This window comes from Marmota flaviventris, chromosome 1, assembly GCF_047511675.1.
Source record: "Marmota flaviventris isolate mMarFla1 chromosome 1, mMarFla1.hap1, whole genome shotgun sequence".
Classification (NCBI taxonomy): Eukaryota; Metazoa; Chordata; class Mammalia; order Rodentia; family Sciuridae; genus Marmota; species Marmota flaviventris.
The window spans coordinates 63,941,923-63,956,239 of record NC_092498.1 but is presented as its reverse complement, the minus strand read 5'-3'; the positions used below and the strand labels follow the sequence as shown (position 1 = coordinate 63,956,239).

Below are 14,317 nucleotides of genomic sequence, written 5' to 3'. Positions count from 1 at the left end.
AACAGCATTTTCAAAATAAAAGGCACTAATGTGCTGTTGAAAGACTTCAGGGTGTTGTATTTGATTAAATGCTATTGCAGATAACTCATTTTTATTTCAAAGTGTACTGAACATTAATTTCAATAAATATTTTTGCACTGTCATTGATTCAAGTAATATTTATAACTAGGATTTATTTACATTTTTCTCTCTGGTGAAAGGCTAATGAAATTTATCTTTAGAAGATTTGAGTTCTTATTATTTATTTAACTTCAGAGACTGTATTAATCATTTTCACACTGTACATTTCTCTCACAAAACATGTAAAGGTTTTTAGTCATTTTATTAAAAAATACTTATAAAATTTTACAAAATAATGTTTAACATATTTTAAAGCTTATCAAATGTGCAAAAATAAAATGTAGAAATGCTTTATGTTTGTTTACACACACACACACACACACACACACACTTTAGAATGTCTTAGCAAAATCTTAAGCATTTATGGCAGAGAATGTAATGGTTATGAGTTTCAATTCAGATTACCTGAGTAAGAGTCCCAGTCTTGGGCAAATTACTTAGCCTACTTATGACTCATTCTGTATTTGTAAAAATGTGCAATAAATGCACCTATCTTATTGGGCTATTGCATATAACATCTATTGCATAGTAAGGACTTAAAAACTTAATTTCTGTTTTTATTTGTTCATTTGTTCATAATTTAAAATGAACTACTATTGTATACAAAGCCCTATAAAATATGTTATGCATACAAAAACATACACACAGTTTCTTAATCTCAAATGCTTTATAGCATAGAGAAGAAACAGTCATATAAACAATTGCAAAGCCATATAATCACGTAGTAAATATATATTGATATATAAAATAAGAATGAACTTCGTTGTCTGCTGGAGAAATATGTAATCTTCATCAAGTTTTGAATGAGAATTAAAAGTTTGAAAATATACTGAAAGAAAGCTTTATGTTTTCCATAAGTGTGTAAATTTAGTTCTGAGGCATAAAGATTCATACACACACACACACATACACACACACACACACACACCTACACCTGCTTTTCCATAGGTAAAACTCTTATCATACATATGTTTTTTAATCAAATTTTAGTTGAACTGATAAAAATAAGATTTATATCACATGTGTTTTTCTTGCATGAGTAATGTGGTAGAGACAAGGGGGGGAAGTAAATAAGGTGGAGTGAGGATAATATTTGGAAGTGAAATGAAGAAGGCCTGGAGATCAGCATCACAAAGTTTTGTCCCATGTGTATGCCAGAAGAACCTGTGGTGCTCCTTAAAACCTCAGAAGCCCAGAATCTCCAGAAATCTGGTTTTAAATGGCATTTCAGTTTATTCTAAAGTGTGAGAAATATTGGATTATTAATAATTTTATTATTATTAGTTTTATTCGTTATTATTATTATTATCGAACTATTAATTGTTAAACACCAAATTTGTAATATCTACAAAAGTTTAAAATTTTAAATATTTTAGGAAGATAAAATAATGAACTGATCAATTTCTGACATAATAGCCTCAATCCTTAAAAATAGAAGGCTTCATAGGCAGTGAAGGATAGAATGAATAGTATAATCTTTTTCATTATTATAACGAATAAATATCTAGTTATTTAAAAATTTCAACCAATTGTCTTGAGTGAAAAAGCCAACATACTTGATGCTCTAATATACTCTGCCTCAATCCTACTTTGTACTGTGACCTGAAACCCTGACCTCAGCTGACTCTACCACAACATTTCCCCAGGATAAGGAAAAGGAAAGGAAAGGAAAGAAATTTATGTTTGCCTTTACCTTTATTCATTTAAAATGCTTAGATTTGAAAAAAATGAACATAAATAAAAACTGTTTAGCATGAATTAATTCCCGTGAGCATCCTAATACATAATAATCAATTTCCATCTCTTCCTCCATTATTGTTTTGTTGCAGGTTTATTTGAGTCCAGGGTATTTACATGAATTAAGAACCAGCTGGATGTAGATGGTGCCTGACTGAACTCTGAGCCATCAATTCTGAACAGTTAGACATTAAGCTTTAGGAAATGTCTTGTGTTTCATTCATTATTCACAAGTTTTCCAAAATTCTAGCATCTTCTAAGCTTTTCTTTTTGCAGCAATTAAAACCCAGTGGAGAGATCACGAAGAAGAAAATTATGAAGATTTAGGTAGAATTAATAATGTATAGTTTCCATTATTTTTCTTTCTTTCCATACTTAAAAAAAAAATAACATCTGGGAAAAACAATCTTTGGAATATGCTAACAACAAAACAGTTTTTACTCCTCTTTCTAAGAGTGACATTGATTTCTTCTAGAATTTTTTTTTGCAGAGACTTCTGAAATATGGATAACATGTATAGTTTTAATTATTCTCAACCTTCAACTTTTTGAGGAAAAAAATTAAATAGCTTAAAATTACAGTAAAAACTAAATGTCCTATCTATCTGAAAGGCTCAAGAACAGTAAAGAGAAGTAATCCTATTAATGAAAGTCCATTGTGTATAACATTGAGCATCTTAGTAGAATGAGACAGCAGCTCTTTGAAGTTAGCAGTATAATTCAGTTTGCCAAAGGTCATCCAACTACACACCTGATGGTATCTGCAATCATAAAATAAGACTTTTCTCATATTAATGAGTGTCAGTAGTCACGTGCACACAAAATTGTCTAGTAAAAGTGATACAAAATTGCTCAATAAAATAATGTTACATTTTATCTTTTAATAAAATGCCAAGGATTTTGATAAATTCCCCAGTTCATCAAAACTGATTTTAATATATAGCTTTGGTTTTACATACAGAAATATGTATGAATCATATATGTTTCTAAATATTTATATCTACAGGTGAAGGGGATACCACACCTACAATAGTCAATTTAGACCGTAAGTATTCTTTCAAAATATAAACTATATATCTGAGTCTCTGTGTGAAACAAATGATGTCATTATTTCCTTTATAGAAAAAAATCTTATTACTATAACAACTTCCATCATAAAAATAAGTCAATCTGTTTGTTTTATTTTTAAATATGTATTTTCCTATATGTGGGTGGAAGATAGTCAAAGGCAACTGCATTCTAAATATGAAATTCAACTCAGAAAGTTTCCAAGATATTCCATTTGACTTTGAAAAGAAGACTTACATCTACTTTCAATTTGGGGCACAATGTGTCTAATGGAACACTTTTATAAACCTCACCTTCCAAATGAAGTCAGGGTGCTGAATTCAGAAAGAATGAAGTCAGGGACTTCATTTTGCAGGCCCTAGAGTCTATCAGGTAATAGGGGACACCATCTAAAAAGTTCAGTTTATCCTCAAAATAAGAATCTGTGGAAGCTACTTGCCTTAGATTTTTAGATATTTTTTGAACTGAAACAAGTTACTCAAGTGTTTTGTTTTAAAAGACCACCCTTCTGTGCTTCAGGAAAGGAAGCCAATGAAAATCTATTCTAGACCATGGACAGAGTACAAAGGATAAGACAAGGAACATAGAGGAGGGTTAGGCAAACGTTTACTCCAAAGAATTCTGAATTATGTCACTTGTACATAGTGATTTGGATATAAGAATACCATTTGGATATAATTTCAATAAATATAATGTTGGTAACATGTTTCAAAATAGCTCTACATTCTTACTGTACGAATTCATTACCAAATATGGTTTTGTTTTGTTTTCAATTAGGCTATTGATTGCTATTTAGAAATAACCATTGCAAATAACATTTTTTTATTCATTTTATATTAAGATTGGTATGGGGAATACATTTGTGTTGGGGCCACTGTCACTATAATGACAGTCCTGTCTGCCTTGAGTTCATTAGTTTTTCTAAGTCACTCAACAAAAAAGATGAGGATGGCAAATATTAGGGACTTGATTCTGAACTTTGGTCTTATAATACTCTTTTCCCAAAATGTCTGGATACAATTACAGTAGTTACATTTGTCTAGGTATTATTTCACTTATGAAAACTAACAGGCATTGATTATTGGAAAAATATTATCTTAAAATGTTATATTTGCCTTGTTTTCAGATCCTGTAATATCTTGTGCCAAAACAAAACAATTGAGAGTTGTAAATGGGATTCCAACACGAACAAATGTAGGATGGATGGTTAGTTTGAAATACAGGTAATTACTAATAGATACAAATCATATATATTCAATCTATTTGCAAAGCCAGATTCCCAGCTGTATGGTCACATGTGGTCATAAAGATTGTACCCTCCATAGGGCACTCAGCCAGGGAGGTCAATGAGGGGTCTGATCATATTCTTACCAAACTATAAGCACTGGATTTTGCAATTTTATTTCATTTTATTTATTTATTTGCTTTTAATTTTAATTATTTAAAATCATAGATAGCCTTCATAAATTTGTTCACAGAATTTCCATATGTGCAGCCATTATTCCTGATTCCAAGTAACACTTTAGTTTTGATTAATAAGAGTCAACCACAAGAACTTCTTATACCTTAATATTACCATAGTAATTATCTATCTCTTTAATTTTCTACTCTTGGGTATTATAATTTTATTTCCTAATATGTCTACATATAAACATCAGAAATATTTGTTTTGATTTTTTATTTTGTTATTGAAATGAAAAGTGATATTTTTAGAATTTGAGATTATGTTATTATGAGAAAGATAAACTCTTTTAAATAGTTGAATAGTCTAGATTTTCTAACAATTGGCGTGGCTAAGAATTTTAAATATTCTCAGTTCTCAGTGCTCTTAAGAGCCAATGACATGTTCTACATAGAATCATTTTGGAAGTTATATCATAATAGAAAATTAAGCTTAGGAATTATGCCACAAGAATTAAATGTTGAAAACATGAAATAACTTAAAATCTCATCTTATAACTTTCTATGTCCTATATACATTAGTCTATGTGTTTCTTAGAATGCTAAGATATCTATCTCCATCAGAACTTCATCATACAACTCACCCAAAATGAACCTGAATCCCAGCTACACTTTTCCTTGGAGCTTGAGACCCGCCATGTTTCTCCCTCCAAGCTTCCATGCACTTGTTCCTACTGCATGTTGTGGCCTTTTTCCTTCTGAAAATTCCTTCTCATTCTTCAGATCCCAACTTGAATATCTCCTCTTTCATGGACACTCGCCTTCACCCCTAGCCTCCTAGAGTAGAGCAAGTATCTATCTATCTCTTACTATACTAGGGATTTAGAATAAACACAACCTATATCTCTTACTACTACTATATATCTATATCTCTTACTACTACTAGGGATATAGAATAAACACTACCTCAAACTGAAGTCCATCTATGAAAAAATCAATTCTTGTCAAGCATGGGGTTTACACCCTTTGACTTTATGTCAACACAACATTGTGGGAGATGGCCTAAAGACTTTTTTCAGTATATCCTCTCAAGGACTAACTCATCAGACTTAATGTTAATGGCAGTAATCATGATGTAGCTCTCCTAGGCACGCAGTACTGAAATAGAATTATGAAGCTAACTAGAATAGAAAGGTGATTGAGCATTCTGATGATTTTATAAGCACCAAAATTTTTGAAGTGTTTAATTTTCTTTTTTTTTTTTATAGAAAAATGTTCTATAGAACATTTAATGCAAATTTAATTTTCTGTATCACAAAAAATGTTTTAAGATTCCAAATATCTTAATTAGATTAGTGATTCTTTGTTAACTCATAACCTCAGGAGGAAAAATATACATACTTCTGAATTATTTTTATCAACTGGAGCGTATACAAGGATACTCTTCTAGTATACTTCTCTTAGAGCCTGCAAGTGGAACTGTTTTAATTCAGAGTAACATCAATTTTAAAAATTTCTTTCTCTTAAAGTCCAAGTTCTTAGTAACTACAGCTGTTAAGTTATTCTTCTAAAATATATACTGAGAAGATAGAAATTCAAACTCAATATATACTCTTATCCTCCTGTGTGGTAAAGGCCATAAATTACTGTGGTCTTAGTCTGGGAATCTTTTAGTATTACCCTCTGAAGCACTGAACATCTGTACTCTTTCGAAATGTGAATTGTGAAAAGTTGTACTTTTCCCATGTTTCTGCCAAAAAAAAAAAAAAATGGATTTAAAGATTTTGGATATCAGCAAACAAACATCCTCATGCTTTTTCTTTACAAATATTTTGCAGTTTCCTAGAGTACTTGGTTTGCAAAATTAACTTCCTCTTACAAATTAAATATTATATTGATGGTCTTTTAGTAAACAATTTATTCAAACCCTGCAATATTTTAACCTATCAAAACTAAATGATGGTAGGGAATGAAATAGTATAAAAATGACAAATATTACTACCACTGGATGTCTTTTTCAGGGTTTCAAGAAAACCTCCAGTTTGCATTTTTCATAATCAAATTCTGAATTTAAAGCAGCTCCACATTTTTTCATTATAACCATTCTATATGCAGCACATAATTTCTCTCACAAGGATAGATATATATATATACACATAGATGTATGTGTTGGTTCTTTAAACCATAAAATTGATTTAATGATATTGTAATTACATTATGAAAATAAAATTGTTGATGCTGCAATCCCCACATATCATCCTTTAGATAAAAGAACTGCTACTCATTTTAATTCAGTTGGGTTAATGTCTATATTTTTGCATTTATTTTTAACAAATAAAGCAACAGGTTTTACATTAACTGGTAGGCATTCTTTCTGCACAGACATTACTTGTTTCTCTTTCCTCTTTCTCACAGAAATAAACATATCTGCGGAGGATCATTGATAAAGGAAAGTTGGGTTCTTACTGCACGGCAATGTTTCCCTGCTAGGTAAAGTTTATTTTGCTTTAGTATATGTTCTGAGAATTTAAAAATATGTATGATTTCTGCTTAGCTTTTAAGTTTAGAGTCTATTTCACAGAGATGCTACAACATGGGGTAAACATATAGTCATTCTTTTTTAATTCAGCGTAAAAAACTTTGACTTCACTGATATTTTTGTATGCCATGCTACTTTCAGTTTACATCTTTTCATGATTAACGTTATTCTCACTTGGGAAAATATTTTCCTGAATTATGTAAATCAGTACTATTCCAACCTCCCAAGAATAGTTGGAATTTCTAGATAGAAATTATTTTTCTGAATTATCAACAACCTTTCTAAGTTCTCACTTCCTCTCATATGTACAGCCAGACTCACAATCACCCTGGGAATAATTTCAGTGAAAATTAGCCTAAAGAAAAGGTAAGGAATTTAAAAAAAGATAAGGAAATAGCATTTATAATTTTTCCCAATTCATATCAAGGTCAATTTGATTTTGTTTGTTTGAAACTTCAATCCTTATAAATAAACCAAATGCATACACACTTCAGATAAAGCAAATATTTTCAGTAAAATTATAATTCATGTAAAGAACTTTATCTGAGAATTTTTGAAAAGTGACTTACTCTATTAAGTATATAAAATATTTTTTTCAAAAAGCCTTTTAGAATTTCAGCAATTTAAGTTCTACTTACACATGCTTTAAATATTCAGAATCTTCCATAATAAATATTGTTTTTTATTATACTTTGAATCACATTTTAAATTTAAGTTGTTTATCTGTCCTTATAAGCTTCATGCACACACACACACATACACAAACACACACGTGTACACATACACACGATTTATATATTATATATAATATTTCACAATTTGGAATTATATTTTATATGAATTATATTTTATATTTTTATTTAGAAATAAAGACTTGAAGGATTATGAAGCTTGGCTTGGAGTTCATGATGTCCATGGAAGAGGAGATGAGAAACGGAAACAGGTTCTAAATGTTTCCCAGCTAGTATATGGACCTGAAGGATCAGATCTGGTTTTATTGAAGCTTGCTAGGTTAGTTCCTTTGGAAGATTCTGTATTTTTAACTGAGACTAGAATTGTTGAAACATTTTCCTCCAGCTGTGTGGCTGTACTTTCTCTCTTAGTAGACATTTATTATTTCCTATATGCCATATGTAGATACGTGTGTATATGTGTGACTACTTGCAGAATTTTCAAACATGAATCTATCTACTACAAATTTTTTCTTTATAGATATTCTTCTTTTCTGTTTTTAAATAAACAATATTTAATTCCCTAAGCCTCAGCCTAAATATTACATCATATGAACACTACATTTTAAATGCTAATGTGTTGAATCAGGAAGATAGTACTTACCATTATATTTTCTTTCTTCAGGCCTGCTGTCTTGGATGATTTCGTTAGTACAATTGATTTACCGAATTATGGATGCACGATTCCTGAAAAGACCACTTGCAGTGTTTATGGCTGGGGCTACACTGGATGTAAGCTACTTTTTAAAAGATGAGGCAATATCATATTTATTTTACATATAAAATTTTGTATTTACTTCTTCTTTTCTCCTTTACCCTGTGCTCATTACCTGTATATTTTTGCACCATTCCAGTGATCAACTCTGATGGTCTGTTACGGGTAGCACATCTCTATATTATGGGGAATGAGAAATGCAGTCAGCATCACCAAGGGAAGGTAACTCTGAATGAGTCCGAAATATGTGCTGGGGCTGAAAAGATTGGATCAGGACCATGTGAGGTAAAATGGAAGTTCTTTAGTAGAGAATATATGATTGATAGCATAGTTTCTCACAGGTTTTATGATGATTTACTTTTCACAAAGCAAAATAATTATATACCAACCTGTTTCAGGAGTAGGAAACTGCAAAAGATAACCATGTCTTATTTTTACACATTTCTGTTAATTAAACAGTAAGACAACCCATGCTTCATTCATAGCAAATTGATGACATTTGCCTCTCAAAATAAATGAATAGAGCCAGAAGTCTCAGGAAAAACTGCAAAGTAAAAGTATCCAAATCTGTTTGATACGATGGCTTACATTTTTGTCATGTTTCTCAATTTAGCTGGTCCTCCCAAGTTCTCCCTAAATGAACCCCATTAATATTAAGAAATACACTCCTGGTTTAAACTTTTAAATATGTTTTTGGGTAGACTGTGGTGTGTGTGTGTGTGTGTGTGTGTGTGTGTGTGTGTGTGTGTAAACAAATTCTTTAAAAAAAAAAAAAAACCTAAAGGTCAAAGTTTGTGAGTTTAAGAGCTTGGACATTTTCATTTGTTAGGCAACTGTTCTTTTAACTTGGCAGGGTTCCTATCCCAGTTTTACATAGACAAGCTGTTAAACTGTTATTTTAGATGTATTTTGAATGTGAGAGGCATGTTCTTCAACCTCAGAGCTGTGGCACTGTGGAATACTCTGTGTACTAGAGCACAGAATGAATTCAGTGGTAGTGAAATGCAGGTGGATATATTTTAAAAATGTATAACTTTGGCATGGAACATAAACATGTATTGAAATTCATGTATTTTATGATTTCCTCTAAGATTTTTATTCCTAAGAAGAAATGTTTACTAAGTTAAAGAGATTTTTAGAACTGCTTTGAAGTGATATGGGTAGAAACAGACTATGTGCTTATAAACAATTTCAAAGTTGGTATCTTTCCAGCAAATGAGTATTTTGCAATAACAAGGAAAAATTGTAAAAGGGAACATCTAGTAGGAGAAAAATAAATATTGTTTTTTAAAAAGCTTTAATAGTCCTATTAGCTCTAAAGTTTTCAACTAGGTATAATTTTGGATACACCTAGAAAGGCATGTATTTTATCACAGCCTATTGCCATTTCCAACAATGACTTGACATCTGCTCTTCAGAAGTAGCCTTAAATCTAATTTGTTATCTATACAGTCTTCATTTCCTTATTTTGATATTGAGCCCTTATTTCATATGTGCTATTTTTATCTTTATCCCTAAGACTTGATTTTAGTTTTTTGTTACTTCTTAAAAACAAATTTATCCTCTAGAATGTTGGTGTATGTATATATGCATGTATATGAACAAATGAATATATTTATAATTGAAATTTAAAACAAGGTAATTTAACCACCAAAAGAACTTTGAACAAAGAATCTCTAAATTTTTGTGTTATCAATAGCCTCGCATCAACAGTGTCTTCAAAGTGAATTGTTTTCAAGAGTTCATATTAGGATTCATCGGTGCATTTGTTTAAAAATCAGTTTTAATGCCTCAAAGACACAACTTATAGAAAGTCTATTAGAATAAGCCTTTTCTTTTCTATTTGATGTTTTATTTCTCCAATTTTCTTCATCACAGAATACTGATGGCTCTCTTCTTTTAACCCTCATTGCACAGTTACATTTTGCATTGATTTAGTTTTATCTCATCATATCACATTTAAAATTAAGATAGTACTGAACACTTTTTTCTATATAAGGATGCTCAGTCAATGCATTCTTGGGAGACTGCATGGTAAATGAAAAATGATGGAACACAGTTGCAATGTATATATGTAAGAATATATGTAGCTATATAAACATAGATATACATATGACTGTGTATTACATACCTATACATGAATATATCATACACCCATATCAATCTATCCTTCTATATTCATCTCTCATCTATCTCTGATGATGCACTAGTATCGCCATACAAGTGAAGGAATACTACTTGCCTAGAAAGGCAACTTCCAAAAAATAAATATAATTATTTTATCAACTTTGAGCTTTTTATTTAATTTGTTATGATTGTCTGGAGACAAGTTGAGAGAAGAGAGAAAACGTTAGAAGTAAGAAAAATATCAATATAGTTTGAGCATTAAAATCACATGATTACAACAGGTTTCACTTGTGCTAGTATTTTTATACATTTTCCAAATTTTCTATGTTGCAAGATTTGAATTATCAGAAGATCAAAATAAATATAAAATTGACCTTATTAAATAAATGGGAATTTGGTTTTTCGGCATTCAACAAAGGAAAAGAGAACTTTAAGAAATGAATGAATATTTTAGAAAAAAAAATCAAGTCATTCGTGTGTGTGTGTGTGTGTGTGTGTGTGTTGCTGTGCTGGGGATGGTGCTCAGGACTTCACACATGCCAAGTAAGCTCTCTGTCACTGAACTGTACCCAGCCTGAGCAAGTCATGCTTACGTGATTACAGCATATGACAGAATAATTGGAACTTTATACTTAATCAGTCTTACATGTTTAATTCAACAGAAAGACAATCAGTTATATAACAGGCCAATTTTTATGTAATTCCATTCCAGTTTCAGTTATTTCCTTTTATGTGTGTATGTGGCCTAGAATTGCAAATGAGCAAAGGATTATATAAATGAATTATATATATTAATTTAATTTCTAAAATAATACTTTGTTGTTGTTACATGTCTTCTTTCTAGGGGGATTATGGTGGCCCACTTGTTTGTGAGCAACACAAGATGAGAATGGTTCTTGGTGTCATTGTTCCTGGCCGTGGATGTGCCATCCCAAATCGTCCTGGTATATTTGTCCGCGTAGCATATTATGCAAAGTGGATACACAAAATAATTTTAACCTATAAGGTAACACAGTTATAGCTGAAGTGTGTCTGAAGCGTCCATCAATATGTGATGATTTTACAAGAAGATTTCAGAGAACGTGGAATGAAAATGTTCCCTAAAATAATCCTAAAACAACTACTTGAGTGTCATGTTTGTTAAGATGCTCATTAATATATATGGGTATTTTCTGTTGTTCTGTTTGTCAGTGTTACTTTGTAAATGTTGAAGTGAATTAAGGTACATGCAAGTGCAGTAACATATCTCCTGAAGATACTTGAAAGGATTACAAGTGCAAAGGTTTAATTGCTGGATGATAAAGGATTTAATAGGAAAGATCAATTAATCTCTCTACGCTGCTTTCCAAGGTTATTTTCTTAATGATAAATAAACCATAAGTTAAAAATTATCTTAACCTCATCCTAACAATTTATACCTTGTGTTGTCAAATTGTAACTTTATGTAAAATTATATTACCTTTCATATACCATATATCAGAGTTCATTCATTTCTCCTCACTGTGTATCCTACAATATTGGTAGGATAAAACATACTTTTATAAAAACACATAACCATTACACATGTTGGAGTAAACATGTGCTATGCACTACAGTTTAAATAGTGGTGTATCTAGTATAATCCCTAAATATTTTGGAAGTATGTATCCATGATTTCTAATATTGCAAACATTTCTAAAGATCAGTAGACATTTTAAGGCAAGGTACAAGATAGAAGTGACTATCCTCTGTACATAATCTACAGATGACCTCTACTGACAGGCATTTAAAATGAGATCAGGACCCACAGAGTTACAAAATTCTTAATCTAGATGTTTACATATATTTATTATCCTAGTAATTTCATGTAGTTTCTAACTCTTAAAGGAGAGAGAGTAATAGGTATATTTGTATATTTCTTTGCTCCAAATTTTGGTTCACTTATTTATGTAAGATATTTGCAGGCTTATTTTCCTAAAACATTTCCTAGTTTCTCAAGTTCATATCTAATTGAAGAAATTTAAAAGTGGTTTGGTCATTAAAATTGTATATAAATAGGTTAATTCCAATAATTGCCACTGCCAACTGATTCTAACTCACTCTCTTTAAATATTTAAAAATTATTTAAGAGAAAAACTTCCGTATGTCTCCTAAGTTTTCTTTACAGCTCTTAATTAAATCATGCAATTAAGTGCATATTTGAGGAAAGCAGAGAAATACTTTTCTCAACCTGGTAACTTTTTAGCCTACTAAATCTTTATTCAGGTAAGGGAAAACAATATATAAAAAGAAAGGAAAGGAACTAATTTTCTAAACTTTTATATTCAACAATATTTAACAATTAGAGTTGAATCTGCTGAATCAGATAATTTATCTGATTAATATAAATTTAATTTATCTTATTTCATTTTACATGGCCTTTTCCTAATGCCATGGGAAATACTCATTTAAATTTTGTATTCTGTATGATAAAAGCCAAATTATCATATTTAATATTCTGTTTCCATGACTAGCTAACAATCTTGCATTTGTCAAGAAATGGGATAACAATGTAATAGAATAGGCTCTGAATTTTTACAAAGTCTCCCTCTATTTAAACAAGAATAATAAAAATAATTATTTGGATGTTTGAATCCAGTATTCCCATTTCTCTAATTTGGTTCTGTTAAATCATTTTTATTAATGCCAAGGATTGAAACAATGCCCAAAAAGTTTTCGAGTTTATTCTTCAATCTGAAGTAAAATGATTTTAAATTTACTGGAGAGCTTAGTCCACAGAATAAGGGCAGTAAATCAAAAAATGATTATAAAAATTGGAAAACTATGTCTATTAAGGATATATAGAGAGAATAAGTGCTGATATTAAGAAACAGCAAGAGCAAAGAGAGATCCAACTAGATACCAGTCCACATTATCTTGAGTGTATTTTTTTCCATTATATAATATACCACTGTAATAAAGACACATAGAAATTTCAAGGCATATTGTCAAAATATTAAGTTACTTATTATAGTTTCTTCTTGCTGAACTGGCTAAATTATTGTCAAATATTAATCATACTGGTAAAACTTTAAAACAATTGCTATAACTTAAAATACTCACATTTTAAACTATTTTTTAAATGTCTTTCCTATAATTTTCCAGGGAAAGAGAGGTAGAAATTATCTAGATACAAGATGCAGCTAACATTTTTAGAGACTTTGTACTCAGTGTTTTCCACTTTATTAAAGGGTTAAAATAACATTAATGAGTCATTAAACATGGTATACAAAGCAATTTTCTCTTTGGAAGTTTCCTTTGGCTAGAAGGAAATGGATGGCATTGACAATGAAAATTAGGTGAATAAGATCTATGTTATTTTAGGTGGTAGAACAGGGGATAACCATGTCATTATTCTCTGGTGAAAGATACTATTTACTGTGTGTTTTTCTCTGAATAAATACAAAAGAGAATGATAAATTTCAGCTTATCCAGAAATCCATTTTATTTTGTGTCATGGACAAAAGGGCCTTTTAAATTAAAAGTTTTCAATGCTATTTTTGTTTTGGCTGTTTGAGTAATGGTTATATGCTGTTATATTTGTAGACATTTTCTTATGTCTACCAGGAATAGAAATGTAAAATTAAAATATTTGTCATAATGCCTCTGCCGTGCAGAAGGGATGATAAGCCTTTTGTATACTTCTTTAATTTTATTGTAAAATATATAATGACTTTTACCTCTTTGCTGTAGGCAGGTCCTCAGTAAAATGGTTTATATTGAGTCAATCTGTAGTATTAACAGGCTCTTGCTTGCCATCTTAGTGTCTCAAACTATGGGGATGGTGAGACACTGGAAGGCAAGAAAAACAACAATAATGGCATGTGATAGCAAAATTGTATTTCACTTATTCCTGTGAATA

General features: G+C 30.6%; 1 protein-coding gene across 2 annotated transcripts in view; it reads left to right on the top strand.

Annotated features, from left to right (window-relative positions):
* Positions 1-12,768, top strand: part of Hgf (hepatocyte growth factor) — a 75,423-nt gene extending 62,655 nt beyond the window's left edge. For both annotated transcript variants that reach the window (XM_071607875.1, XM_027926336.3), the window contains 7 exons: positions 2,863-2,901; positions 4,051-4,147; positions 6,741-6,815; positions 7,729-7,875; positions 8,221-8,327; positions 8,450-8,595; positions 11,282-12,768. In XM_071607875.1, the coding sequence (XP_071463976.1) occupies positions 2,863-2,901; positions 4,051-4,147; positions 6,741-6,815; positions 7,729-7,875; positions 8,221-8,327; positions 8,450-8,595; positions 11,282-11,458 (788 nt within the window). In that variant the 3' untranslated portion in view covers positions 11,459-12,768. The remainder of the gene's footprint in view (positions 1-2,862; positions 2,902-4,050; positions 4,148-6,740; positions 6,816-7,728; positions 7,876-8,220; positions 8,328-8,449; positions 8,596-11,281) is intronic.
* The last annotated feature ends 1,549 nt before the right edge of the window (positions 12,769-14,317 follow it).